We start from the raw sequence: 15,409 nt of genomic DNA, 5'->3' as shown, positions 1-15,409 counted from the left end.
ACACAAACTAAGATTGTAACTTGATCTGTTTGAGCTGTTCGGAAAGAACCCTTTAAGTTAGGTTATTTTCTCGGATATAACAAAATCGCAAAATATTTCCGCCAATTAAAAGTGTACATGTAAAGGTATTGATAAACGTTTTGAATCTGCTAAAATATAAGTCGCCAAACTAATTCGTATACCTTATTCAATGAATATCGCGAAATGTTACACCCGCAAAAAAACCCGCTATACGGTAACAGATAAAAGTTCTATTGCAAACTTACATCGTATTCAGATTCGAATGCGTTGTCCTTATGCAGCATGTATTCCACATATTGAGGGAGCATCTCTACTTGAATGCCTTCTCGTCCGTCAAAGTCACTGAAATGCACAGTTAAAGGCGGAGGAGGAAGTCCCTCTGTCGTAAAGGAAATTGAATTTATGTCTGCAACAGTTTTTTCAGGTGGTGGTGGCGGGAAATCGTAATAATCCGTATGTGCGTCTGCCTCTCCACCACGTGGGTGAAGGGTTCCATTTTGTTTTGGCGTATCATAGCGTATAGTATTACGCATCACCCAATCGTCTTTCTTGATTTCATCATAACTGGCAAACTGGTGATTGTCTATTCCTTTATATCAAACCATAAACAAAAATAATGTCATCTTTTGTTTTAGAAAAATAATAAAAATTAAGAAAACAATTCGCCTTTACAGAATCTAAAGGACTATGGGTAATCTCATTGTTCGTACCCAAACAAAATAAGGTCACGTTATTGGTTGAATTTACATTGTTTATGACATTTCTAATCAATCACGACGTTTTGGTGTCCGCTTTAGCAAATATTATCCATAATGCATTAGATTCTGAAACGGGGAATTAGGAAACCGAGGTTCAAAACTCCCTTAAGCTAATTGGACCTTCGATGAATTTCACTACGATCTTAAGGTCATTTTGGCTACGAACTTTCATACCTATACAAACATACCGGTCTTTGATTATCTTAACATTATCAGACGTATTAAATGTAAGTATGAAGTCTTCCGTTACAGCTAATTTCCTAATGCATGTAGAACAAAACTTTGGTTGGCTTGCTTGCTTTGTTTGTTTATTGTAAAATCACTAGGATAACACCCAATTAAATTCAAATATAATATATTCAGGTTAAACTATGCCTATATAAATTGTTTAAAAATGTCAATCTTATTTACAAAGCTTGAATAAACAATTATACAAACAAAGCAAGCAAGCCAACCAAACTTTTACTTTACAAGCATTAGGAAATCAGCTGTAATGTATTTATATAACTTCGATTGGTTCTACTTTCTTTTCTATAATAATGTAATCCATTAGATATGCAAATCTTTGAAGATTAGTTCCTATCTCATCTGTTATCATTGTGACGAGGAACCATTTATGGGTCTTCATAACTTGCTTAAACTAACAGTTACCGATAAAATTCATAAGTTAACTTTGGCTACTAGTATTTATCTATGTCCTTTTTTGTAATATTTTGATTCCAATGCATAATTTGTTTCTAAATAATCGGCATTGCGCGGACAAAATGGAAGCGTGCAATTTATAAGGTGTTTATCCTTTTTTATACTTTCAATTGGATTTGATGAAATATAGGTTGATCCCGTAGACCATTTCAAGCAACATGACCATGAAGAGCATTAAGTTTTATTTCGAAATCTGTAAATGTGACTTCGAACAATCGGATAAAAATGTAAACCTTCATATATAAGAAACTATTATCATGTTCTGTTTCAATATTCACCGAAATGTTCAAACCTGGTACCCTTTGTTAGATATTGTTCGTCTGTTTCTCTGTCCTATTTCGGGAGTTTGGCATGCCACCAAACCAGGTTCAACCCACCATTTTCCTGTACCAAGTCAGGAGAATGACCATTGTCATATTATAGTTCGTTTCTGTGTGTGTTACATTCTGATGTTGTGTTTCTATTGTGTCGTTGTTTTCCTCTTATATTTGATGCATTTCCCTCAGTTTTAGTTAGTAATCCGGGTTTTTTTCTTCTCTCAATCGATTTATATAAGTTTCGAACAGCGGTATACTACTGTTGCCTTTTTTGACAGTTAAATTATGACTAACCTTCCAAAGAATCATCTGAATGAGGTGTTAATACGTCGTCACTGCCGTTTTTTCTATCATGTCTGTCCCTGAAACCAAAATAATATTTTTGAAAAAGACACATTTACAAACAGTCATTACGTCAAGGTTTTTAAAACCGATATTAAGAATTGTGAAGTCAAATTAGGGATAGTACTATTTGTGGGTAACGATGTTTATTAAAAAAAGGCAAAGTAAGAGTCACTGAACATTAATTAAAAATTGACTTGTTAGTGCATCAATTAGATATTAAAAAAAGTGTTTTCATTGATGGTTAATGTTTTAAGTAGTGACAATTAAAATAAGAAGGTGTAATATGAATTTCAACCAGAGACAAAATGGTTTTTGCAACTATAGGTTATCATTCAACAGTAGGCAAGACCAATCCCGCCTAAAAACTATAATTGACAACGAAATGACAAGTATAAGTAATTTACACGAGCCTGATTTATGTACAAATCAATAAGCAAAAAACAAATATGATAAACAGCTAAAACGATAACTACCGAATTACAGGGTGATGATCTACGAAGGCGAGTCAAAGAATAGATCCCCTACTTTTAATTATATTCGTGCTGTGGGTATTTGAATCATTGTTTAGAAAACCGTTTGTGTTACTTTACACTTTGTTCGTCACATGTTTTAATATTTGGTGTTTTTTTCTTGAAACAAATGTGATGACGTATGTTCGAGAGAGAAAAAACAACCACCAGGGATACCTGGCTGATAGTTTTATACGCCAGTTTTGGAAGGTAAAAAAACAAAACAATTCAATACATAATCATCCTAGATACATGTACCAGGATTATCAAAATGTTATACAATACGCGTATTACGTCTACTACTCCTCACCAGTAGCACTTCAATTATTAAAAAAGGCCATATAAAGATTGTCAATCAGTTTTAGTTCCGATCACATACGTCGTTTTGCATCAGCTTCATGCGTTGATGAAATTATTTACTGTGTTTATCCGCAATTTAAATGGTCATTAAACTTGTACGTACTATTATAATGGTTGTGAATTTTCCAAAATATTTTAATCCCTGTTCAATGTTAAATATTTGTAATTGTTCCAAATGTGATAGTTTATGTCTTCCTTATAACCTTATGAACTTTTGATCTTCTGTTATTTTACTGTTTTCTACTCATCTTTATGTGTGCCAAAGTTTTCTTTAGGATAAACACAAAAAGATATTTTGATATAAAAACAAGAAGATGTGGTATGACAGCAATGAAACTAGTTAAAACGTGAATTCTTCTGTTAAATATTTTGAAATTTTTCCAATAGTGATAGTTTAACTCTGCCTTTCTAAACTGATGAACTTTTGACCCTCTGTAATTAAACTGTTTTATACCGTCCTGTTCAATTTCTGTACGGAAGTATTATTTATTAAAAATGCAATAATATATTGTGATATAAAAATAAGGAAATGTGATACAATTAGGAAGAATCAATGTTAAACATTTTGTATATTTTCCAAAGGTCAAATTTTGTGTCTTCCTTTTACACTTAGATTTGATTAAATTCTGGTATTTATGCGTTTCATACCGTCCTATCAATATCTCCTTTATTATGAGAAATGCAAAAATATATTTCGATATTGAATACGAAGATGCGGTAGGATAACAATGAAACAAATAATAACGTGCATTTTCAATGTTAAATATTTTGTAATTTTTCTAAAAAGTGATAGTCTATGTCTTCCTTATAAACTTATGAACTTTTGATATCCCTGTTATTTTACTGTTTTCTACTCATCTTTATGTGTGCCAAAGTTTTCTTTAGAATAAATACAAAAATACCTTTTGATATAAGAAGATGCATGTGAAATACCAACAATGAAACAAGTAAAATTGTGAATTTTCAATGTTAAAAATTTTGAAAGTTTTCAAATAGTGATAGTTTAACTCTGCCTTTCTAAACTGATGAACTTTTGACCCTCTGTAATTAAACTGTTTTATACCGTCCTGTTCAATTTCTGTACGGAAGTATTATTTATTAAAAATGCAATAATATATTGTGATATAAAAATAAGGAAATGTGATACGATTAGGAAGACAATCAATGTTAAACATTTTGTATATTTTCCAAAGGTCAAATTTTGTGTCTTCCTTATACACTTAGATTTGATTAAATTCTGGTATTTATGCGTTTCATACCGTCCTATCAATATCTCCTTTATTATGAGAAATGCAAAAATATATTTCGATATTGAATACGAAGATGCGGTAGGATAACAATGAAACAAATAATAACGTGCATTTTCAATGTTAAATATTTTGTAATTTTTCTAAAAAGTGATAGTCTATGTCTTCCTTATAAACTTATGAACTTTTGATCTTCTGTTATTTTACTGTTTTCTACTCATCTTTATGTGTGCCAAAGTTTTCTTTAGAATAAACACAAAAATACCTTTTGATATAAGAAGATGCATGTGAAATACCAACAATGAAACAAGTAAAATTGTGAATTTTCAATGTTAAAAATTTTGAAAGTTTTCCAACAGTGAAAGTTTCAGTCTGCCTTTTTTAAGTGTTGAACTTTTGATCCTCTGTTATTTAACTGTTTTTTACCATCCTCTTAATATCCGTACCGAAATATCATTTCTTACAAATGCAAAAATCTATTGTGATATAAAAATATGGAAATGAGGTACGATTATGAAGAAGATAATAATGCAACAAAATATGCCTTTTCAATATAAAATATTATTTATGTTTTCAAAACGTATAGTTTATACCGTCCTTGCATTTGTAAACTCAAGACATGATCATTTGATTCTCTGTAATTTAACTGTTCTTATACCGTCCGTTTAATATTTCTGTCAAAGGTTCATGTCAGAAAAATGCAAAAGCGTACTTTGATATAAATAGTAATAAGGACATACTATGTGAATACAAAATAGATAATTATACAACAAAAATTAACACATATATTAACAATGTCAGGCTACAGCAAAATCAAAACCGTGCAATACGCTATAAAAAGCATTTGGATATGGAAATGTAAAACATTTTAAAAGTAAAAACAAGCGGCATAATGTGTAAATTTAAGTGAAATTCAAAGCAATTTTTATCTTCGAAAACATTTACTGACTTTTATATATGCCCTGTACCAAGTCAGGGAAATGGCCATTGTTATATTATAGTTATTTTCTCTGTGTGTTATATTTTAATGTTGTGTTTCTGTTGTGTCGTAGTTCTCTTACATATGATGCGTTTCCCTTAGTTTTAGTTTTTCTAATTCGATTTTTTTTTTCTCTATTGATTTATGAATGTCGAACAGCAGTATAGTTCTGTTGCCTTTATTTATACACAATTGTACGTTTACTTATTTTTCCAAAAAATGTTACGTCTCAGCTTATTTGACTGTTTATCAAATGTTATTAGAATAAATCTATACATATAGTTTCCAGTCATATTTGGTCAACATTTTCGTTTTTAATTCTCTTACTCTGTAATTGATTTTGTCCTTAATTTGATTTGATTTGATTCGAGTTCCACTAGTAAGTCTTATATAGACCAAACGCATTTTGACGTACAAAAAAAATGACCTGGTGTCTTTGATGAATCTTGTGTAGACATTAAGCGCGTCCTGTGTACAACATATTAAGCCTGATACCATTGATGAGTCTAATGAAGACATATAGCGCGTCCTTTGAACTCAACTAGGAGTGCGGTCTTTCTGATGATTATGTACTTACTTGTTCCTAAGACAGTGGCAACATACAATGATCATGATGATCAACAATACTACAGCGCCACCTATCGTTGCACCAATTACAATGGCTATATCTACTTCAGTATCATCTTCAATGGTTGTACCTAGGTTAATATACCAATATAGAAATGAAAAACATATAAACAATACATTAACAGATAAGCAGACAAAAGACTTACTTTCATAAGATTTACTAAAAAATTAATTATTGTTATGACTTGATCGACTGATAAAGAACATAGAAATCCAAAATACAAGTTTTTGTAATTAAATGAATTTAAAACACATTATAATTGCTTACATAGAAACTGACTAACATCTTTCATTTTCGATATTTAATATAGCTTAACAAATCTATGATTAAACATGTATTTTCCGTACGAAAGAACTGTTGTTTTACATGATAAATGAACGTAAAACAGCTTCATTGAATCAAGAAATAAAGATAGAAAGAATTATGAAACAACATAAAGCAACTCATAGGAAAAGAGTTCGGTATACACATAAATTGGAATTCAGAGTCAATATATGTTCTTTGCAAAGATCAATAAATACTGTACGACAATAATTAAAGCACCACATTAATTCAATACTTTGTAAAACGTTGAGATACAGGTAGTTCCCTTGTACCTAACTGAATCTTAAAATTATCACTCGTTTCCAAATTGTTTTATAAGGCAATTAATCGATCTGATCTTTATTAACAAGCTGGACAATTTGTATTAGTTTTTTGTACTTTATCGGAAATTTACATTTTTTAAAATGGCATTTGTTTATCTACGGACAATGCAAATAGTAAGTAATTGCAATGATGACAAATACATTGAATATTGCTAAAAATTTAAAACATTTACTGGAAAAAAACATTAATAAGGTATTTTTCGTGGGGAGAGTGGGCTAATTTATACAACTCAGTTTGGAATTAAATAATCTGTCTGACGAAGCAATAACAGCTCGACATACTTTTAACGTCGAATATACTTAATAGTATAGAAATGAATCGTTTTTTAAGAAAAAATTCTAACCACTTCCTTCTTACAAAAAAAGTTTTTGAATAAAATTGGTGGTGGAACAGGTTTCAGGTTGTACAGTATTAATCGTTTGCAACAAACATTGATCTTGATGCTTTAGACGTGGAAGCAAGAGATAGAATTGTCTTAAATTGAAGATGCAGCTTTTTGTTATTGGAAATTCACCAGCAGAATATTAATGTACATCTTTAAATTGACCATTGATGGGTTGTATTTCTATCTACGTTTATTTGGGGATTTCATCACGTGGCAGAACAATGACTGATTATATAAACGGAACTAATGTTTTGAACTAAACTTATGTTTGGTAGTACATCTACTGACTGTATATATGATGAACTTTCAGATTATTAATAACTGATGTTGCTCTTTAGTTTCTACATTGTGTTTTGAACACTTTTGTTTTTCTTGAAGTTGTTAAATCAATGGTGTTGCTTGTTTGTACTCAATTTATGAGTTTGAATATCCCTTCGGTATGTTTTGACGCCTCTCTGTAGTTGATGTTCGGGTCTTTTTAAATAGATAGGCTTTTCAATTACTGGTTATTGATGTTGAACGCACTGATATTGGTATCATTCATGAAAGCGGCGGTATCAATTTCATATCAGTAACTAAAAAAAAAAATATTAAAAATATCTGCATCTTCAATTTTAAAGAACTTAGAACTGCAGTAATAAAATTGTGCACATTTAAAGCAAGTGAAAGTAGATAGAATAGATGTTTCATTCAAATGCATTTGTATCCCTAACAGAAAAGGATAACAATTGGAACAATTCCTATCCACCTTAAATACAATATGAAACCCTTGAAGTTTTGTAATACAATCAGATACCAAAATGTAAGCTGCAAATAAATGAACAATTATAAATTATGTAATTAGAATCTAAAACAACAAAATAAAGACATTTTATAGAATAAAACATATAATATATTTGCAACATAAAAAATGTAACTAAGGTTTATGAAGTACAGAGTGTGACGAAGAAGGTTATAATTCAAAGGAAAATAAAACGAATGGTTAAAATGTTTCATTAAATTAAGATGTGTATATGCATTTTTTTTTGAATTCGTTTAATAAGAGGATTTCCGATTTGGATTTTCTTGGGGTTTGGTAATTTAGTTATTTTACTTTTGATTTGAACACTAACATTAATTCTCAAACATTCATATATCTAACATTTATGGCCCTGTGTGTCTTATATAATACAATACGCCCACTACGTCTGAATATATACATTCTTGTATAACTTTTATAATATACCCTTCATAAACCGTAGCTATATTTATATACACATATTGAGCTATTCTACATATATACGATACATAACTGTTGTTAATATCTAAAATACACTGTTAATTGGTTATACTACTATACACCAAGTGCCTGTGCGGGGGGTTATATTTGTTAATTGGTGTTAATGTCAAACCTTGACAATCACTTCCGGCACAAACGTCAACACAACTTCCGGTCACCTGATCACAAACACTACCAGAGCATGAAACTGGACAGGCGTACTTACATTTCTCTCCAAACCAACCAGGCCTGCACCCAGATGTGCAGAACCCTGTTTTCTGATCACACATATTGTTTTGACAATTTGTATTACATGATTCAGTGCATGAGAATCCATATAGGCCATTTTCACATCCATATGAACAATTGTTTGAGGAATAAACGCACTTTTTATTTTTACATCCGGGATAGCAGCTTTGAGTACAGGAATTTCCAAAGTATCCATTGTCACATCCAAACAAACAATTTCCATTTCCAGGGTTGCAATTTCCTCCCGAAGTTCCAGCACAATTGGTACAACTATTTTCACAATATTCGCCGTATTTATCAACAACACATTGCTGTGAACATTTACCGGAATCTATGTCGCATTCACTGTTGAAACAGGTCTGTGAACACTCATTTGTGCATGATTGACCATACCATCCATTTGCACAACCGCCATTACAGATTCCAGTTAATTTATTACAAACTACATTTCCAACTGTTGAGGACTTCGAGCAATGGCTACTACACGGACTTTGACAATTTTGCCCATAATACCCAGGTTGACATGTAGAACAAGTTCCAAATAATCTTTCACAATCTGTGCAAGTGTTTACGCAAGGTGTTTTGCATTGAGTGCCATAAAAACCAGACGTGCAGTTATATGTGCATTCACCACTATCCCTATCACACAAATTGCCAAAACAATTTTCACTACATCGTAAATTACACGTAGCACCGTACCATCCCGTAACACAGTTACCTGAACATCGTCCATTGAGACGATCGCAGGTAGAACTTATGCAATGAATTTCATTGTTACAAGGTATGTCACAGTATGTTCCATACCATCCATCTTTACAGCTATTTAGGCAATATCCATCAATACCGTCACAAATTATGTGTCCAGAGGGAGACAGACCACAATTTGTATTACAATTGCTTTGGCAATTCAGTCCATATTTTCCAGGAGCACAACCTTCACAAGTTCCGGTTGTTTGATTGCATAAGGTACAGGAAGAGCAGGAATTATCACAAAGCTGTCCAAATTTTCCAGGTGCGCATCCTTCCGAGCATACTCCCGTTGTCTGATTACATCGAGATAACTTGCAGTTAATACTGCAAATGTTTGAACAAGTATCCCCATAATAACCCTCTTTACAACTACTGCATTTCCCCGTTTGCTTATCACAAGAACTACTAACGCAACCCATGCTACAAGTCGTATTACAATTGTTTCCATAGAAACCATCTATACACTTACCTATACAAACAGCAGTCGTTTGATCACATCCTGAATTATCACATCCGGTACAAATTTTCTCACAAGAATCACCATAGTAACCAGTTTTGCATCCTCCCACACATCTACCGGATAATTGATCACATGATGTACCTTTACAGTTACTGCTGCACGATAGCTCACATCTCGTTCCGAATTTCATGTTTGGACAATTGCCACTGCACGTTCCATCATCTTTATTACATTGATTTGTTGAACATGACGACGGACATGTCCTACTGCAATGACTACCATGATATCCGGCAACACAATCTGACGTACATGCACCACCCACTTTTATGCAAGTTCTGGGTGAACAGTTTGCTGAACAATCTAAATCACAGTAATCACCATATTTGCCAGAGAGGCAATTTCCCGAACATGCTCCGGTTGTTGGGTTACAACTATTACCGTCACAGTTTGACCCACAAGGGAGTTGACAAAATTCCCCATAGAACCCCTGTTTGCACCCTGAGGAACACTTGCTATCTACTTGACTACATTTATTATTTAAGCATTTGGAGTTACAGGGTTGTAAGCAATCGTTACCATGGTATCCGTTCACACAACCGGCATCACATAAGCCAGTATTACGATTACATGTAGTTAAGCAATTAGGACATTGCAAGTCACATTTCTGACCGTAACGTTTGTCATTACAGCCGCTACTACATATGCCATTGCTATCACACTCACCTTGGTTACAGTTTGTGGTACAATTATCTTTACATGTGTTACCATACCAACCCGTTTTACATCCACCCGTGCATTTTCCTGATGTTGTATCGCAAGAATTTAAGGTCGCACAATTATCGCTACATCTAACGCACTGACCGGAGTTTAGATACCAGCCGGCTTGGCAGCGCTCACAAACCGTCGGTTGATTCGCAACACAAGATTCGCAATTTGCCAATGAGCAGGTAAACGTATCGCAGCGCAGTCCACTCCATCCCGTAGAACAACCAAACCGACAGTTTCCAGTGTTAGGAAAGCACTTTGCTATGTTGGTGTTATTTGTTTTACAACCTGTACTACAAGTTTTGCATTCGCCAATAACGCCATCATAATAATATTCCGGTTGACATTCCGTACAGACAGTTATACCAACTGATATCAATGGTTGACATTTCGTACATAAAGTATTATTTGTCACTACAGAACAAGTTTTGTCACAACTGGGACCAAAAAATCCATCTATGCACCCATTCAAACATTTCCGATTGCTTTGATCGCATTTTGGTAGTCCACCATTACAGTTCACGCAGTAAGATGGAAAACATACAGCTGTTTGCTGATCACAACCATATAGGCAAGTAGTTGAACACTGGGAACTACAATCACCTCCATAATAACCCTTTTTACAACCAGACGTACATTGGCCTGAAGTTCTATGACATTCCATGTTGATGCATCTTATCGAGCAAGACCTGTCACAATAATTGCCCCATAGTGTTTTAGGACAACTAGTACAATTTCCTAGCTGTCTATCACATCCACATGCTAATCCAGACAGGACACATTGGTCACTGAGTGAACAGTTCTGGTTACATGCCTTATTACAGACGTCACCAAAATAATTCTTTGCGCAGTCGTAACAGTTTCCATGCAATTGTTCACATCCACATTTGCCACCATTAATTGAGCATTCGTTTCCATAATAACACGTGGTAGAACAGTTGTACTGACAAATTTCGCCCCATACACCATAACCACAGGCAGCTACAATTATATAGAAAGAAGTTTAGTGGTTATAAAAAATTGTGAATTACCTAGGAATGTTTATTCATAAATGAAGGATGAATGCAAATGTGTCGTGCTGTTCTATACTTCAAACTATCTTATAGGAACTTGTGTTATTTAACTAATCATAGATCATAATAGATACCAGGATTAATACGTTTTGTACTCCATTTTATGTCTATAAAACACTAACCATTGTCGCTAGTAATCTTACGAGTTCCGGAATAATTGAATTTTCAAACACTTTTGAGATTCTTTATCTTGTAAAAGAATATTTTATATTACCGACTTTTGACCCTGAAGTTTATATTTTTTCGACAGGTTAATTCTCTGTGACAGGACATCTTGATACTCGGTCAACTAAGACCAACATTAAGAAGTACAATTTGGCTTACAATCGGAACAGTACTGTTTTATGTTTTTTTTAAAAGCCACAACAACATATGAAAACAGTATCCCTTCTGCTAAATTGAACCTATTATATGTTTGATTTACTTCTTTTAGTTGCTCTTACGGTTGCTCTAACTTGACCGAGTAACAGAATGTCCCATTACAGATTATGTTATCTATCATTTTTTTTAATTCCGGAATCAACAGTCGGATACACGAAAAATAAGTATTTCAATTGTTTTTCCTTTATTAATATAGCATTTTATATAAAATTTCACTAATAGATATATTTTATGAAATGTTTAGAATAATTCCAATCTTTCAAAAACACGTTCTGCGAGCTTCAGTTGTATGGAACATTTTAAAACATACTTTAGACATACACCTGTGAGAGGGTTGCATGGGGTTTTACAGAATCGAAAATAATGCGCAAAAGATGTAGATCGAAATGGTAACAAATATTAAGAATAGAGAATAATAGCGACCCTCATAAAAAACGAATACAGTTATGGAGACTCTGCCATCCATACCCTCGTGTAAAACTTACAAATGTTACTACCATGATATGCTATGATATGTTCTTGTCCATCCGTTTTTGATGCGTTTTTTTATTTGATTTTGCCATGTGATTATGGACTTTCCGAATTGATTTTCCTCTAAGTTCAGTATTTTGTGATTTTACTTTTTATGCTATGCTCTGGTAAAAAAACCCGGACAAAGTTTGAAATTCAACAATAAATCTTCCATCTAAATAAATTCCAGTTACGTAGTATACGAAATTTTTTCATGAAGAAACGCTCCTAACAAAAAATTGAATATTTTACAATGAAAATTAAAGATATTACATGTGTCTCGCGCAATCAATAAAATACATGGCTGTGTATCCCTAAAAATCGTAAGTCGACAAAATAAAGTAGCAATATTTGAATCTTAAAAAAAATATAAGAAATATTTTAAGCCGTTGGACTTCTTTCTATAAGGAAGATGTATGCATTGCAGCACTCTGGAATTCCATGGTTCCGTTGATGGCAAATCGCAATACAGCCAACGAAGCTATTCTAACTTGATCACCGAGAGCCACTGCAACTCTAAATCACTTGATAGACGTTCAATCTATCGAGAAATCTGTTATAGCAGTAATTTGTCTGAAACCCAATTTGACCTCAGGGCAGATTTGTAATTACGGACGATCATTCTATCTTGACAAGATGACATCGTATGAAATATTGCTACTAAATATTTACTTTAATATCAGATGAGAAATTACCACAATCATAACATCTCGCCAAATATTTTAGAAAACCATAATGATAATCTATAAAATAGAATTTGAAGTAAAAATAGCATGTTATTATGTCTAAATGAAGCAATTTTAAAGCTGTTGTTTTGTGTTTTGCTCTGTACCAATACTTTCAATCTCGTGCACGTTTTGTAAAGGTGTATTAAACATTCAACTGGATTGCACTGAACCCCAATTGTACTTTTATATATTTTACCAAATGAGTATGTACCGATACTGATGAACACTCAGTCAGCCAATCCTCGATAACCATGATGTTTTATGATTGATTGATCGATTGGTGGTTGTTTAACGTCCAGTTGAAAAAAATTGACGCAAGATCAGGACGAGACATGTTGTATATATGTCTTCTGGTAAAATACAGATTTAATATATCTAAAATTCCATAGCTTTACGCTTTTAATATCAGAAGGGATAGAAATTGGCAAAATGCAATTTGATTGATTTGCCCAAAAGATGGACATCGCTCTGTTTTGTATCTAGTAGTTTTAACAACCTAATTCTCAGAACAGTTACAAATTTCAACAAAAATTAGGTTATTACAGATGTTTTCACATGTATTTACATAATGTCGAATTTAATCTTACGCAGCATATTTTGTATAATTAATTGTTGACTGTTTGATCTTCAGAGGTACTTAGAATTTGTACGTGTGTATGTTTGTTTATATATTTTTTGTCATTAGTCCTTTTAAAACTTAAATGTAAATAACAAGATTCACGCTAAAGAATAGTTATCTCTTTTGAATGGACAATTCCTTTAAAAAAGTATAAATACACGGAGCTTTAAGAAAACCATTATATTCACCTGAGGTTAAACGAGATCAATAGATACGTTAGTTTAATTGGACATAAATGTTTGATACAAGGAAAGATAACTCTTATCTGATCACAGGACGACAAAGTTAGATTTATTGCTAATTAAAGTAAATTGCTATATTTTTGTCCAGGTAAACGATGACAGTATGTACAGAGCTGAGTATGTAAACTTCGATATATATTATTTGTAAGGAAGTACTATTTGTTAAAGCTAATGCGTCAACAAGACAGAATCGCACCAGTGCACTGGTGGTATAAATTTATATTGGTGTCGGGGGCAGGTAGTGCAACTATCGTCCCCTTTTGTTGCAATTAAAATGACAGGGTAGTAATAGATTATATGTATATATAAAACTACATAAGGTTGTCTTTTCTTTATTATTCTGGATCCTTGGAAATCGTATTTTGTACAAATAACCAATATTTTTTTTGTCCAGACTTGTCAGATCCGAGGCTTTGCAAATGTCTGTGAATTATAGTTGATTGGAAATTTACTTTTTGATGGGTTAACCTATGTCATCTAAAAGATATCACATAATTTTACGCCATATCAATCTTAGTTTAACCAATAAATTCTTTGCTTCATCAACGTCCACAAATTTCTTTATACATAAAAAAATGTGTAAACAAAACGAGATTCGTACAAAAATGTTTTTAAAATGAATTCATACCTATTTACAAAAACTCGTAAATTACTACTATTTCGAACTTATCGCAATTCAATTTTGCCATACGGTTAACCTTTTGAAATACTGGGTGAAAATAATTTACATTTTAACACGGTTACTTAACCAAAACGTTTTTATTCCGATCTATAATTTGAGGGTATTCGATTACTGTCTGTTGTTCTCGTGTGATTTATCTTGTTCTCGTGTGATTTATCTTGTTCTCGTGTGATTTAAAGTAAAAGTAACTGTCAAGCTTGTCTTGTCTTGTTGACATTCCTCTGTCAAATTATCATTTAAATTTATAAAAGGGGAATGCATTGTGTTTGTTTTTGAAGGTAAACAAATATCCGGACTAACATTATATACATGTGCACAATATACATGTTTAACGTAAAAGAAAGCAAACTTTTAAAGCTGACTATGCGGTATAGATATTGCTTATTATTGAAGGCTGTACGGTGACCTATAGTTGTTAATTTCTGTGTCATTTGGTCTCTTGTGGAGAGTAGTCTCATTGGGAATCATACCAAATCTTCATTTTTATATTCACAAACCGAGATCTAACATAACGTGATCGAACCTACATGTTGTGCCTGTCCCAAATCAGGAACTTCTAGTCTTTGTTAGGCTGTTTTTTCTTCTTCAAATTTTGGTTCATTGGTATATTTCGAAGTTAAGTCTAGTGTCTTTTTCGCTGAACTAAAATTGTTTCCTTTTTAAAAAAAATGTGACTTGGATGAAAGAGTTGTCTTATTTGCACTCATACCACATGATCTCCTAATTTACAATATAAGTTATTGTTAAGGGGTCATTTGAAGTCAGCCTTTTGGTGCAGGATTTCCTCCCTGTG

At 32.7% G+C, this 15,409-nt stretch overlaps 1 protein-coding gene across 1 annotated transcript in view; it reads right to left on the bottom strand.

Annotated features, from left to right (window-relative positions):
- Positions 1–15,409, bottom strand: part of LOC134718163 (multiple epidermal growth factor-like domains protein 6) — a 43,150-nt gene that overhangs the window by 22,088 nt on the left and 5,653 nt on the right. The window contains exons 2-5 of the mRNA XM_063580653.1: positions 8,291–11,362; positions 5,816–5,936; positions 2,093–2,160; positions 267–610 (exon numbers count right to left, since the gene is read on the bottom strand). Of these exons, the coding sequence (XP_063436723.1) occupies positions 267–610; positions 2,093–2,160; positions 5,816–5,936; positions 8,291–11,362 (3,605 nt within the window). The remainder of the gene's footprint in view (positions 1–266; positions 611–2,092; positions 2,161–5,815; positions 5,937–8,290; positions 11,363–15,409) is intronic.

This window comes from Mytilus trossulus, chromosome 5, assembly GCF_036588685.1.
Source record: "Mytilus trossulus isolate FHL-02 chromosome 5, PNRI_Mtr1.1.1.hap1, whole genome shotgun sequence".
Classification (NCBI taxonomy): Eukaryota; Metazoa; Mollusca; class Bivalvia; order Mytilida; family Mytilidae; genus Mytilus; species Mytilus trossulus.
Note: the sequence above shows the minus strand (reverse complement) of the source record. Positions and strands in the feature narration are given on the sequence as shown.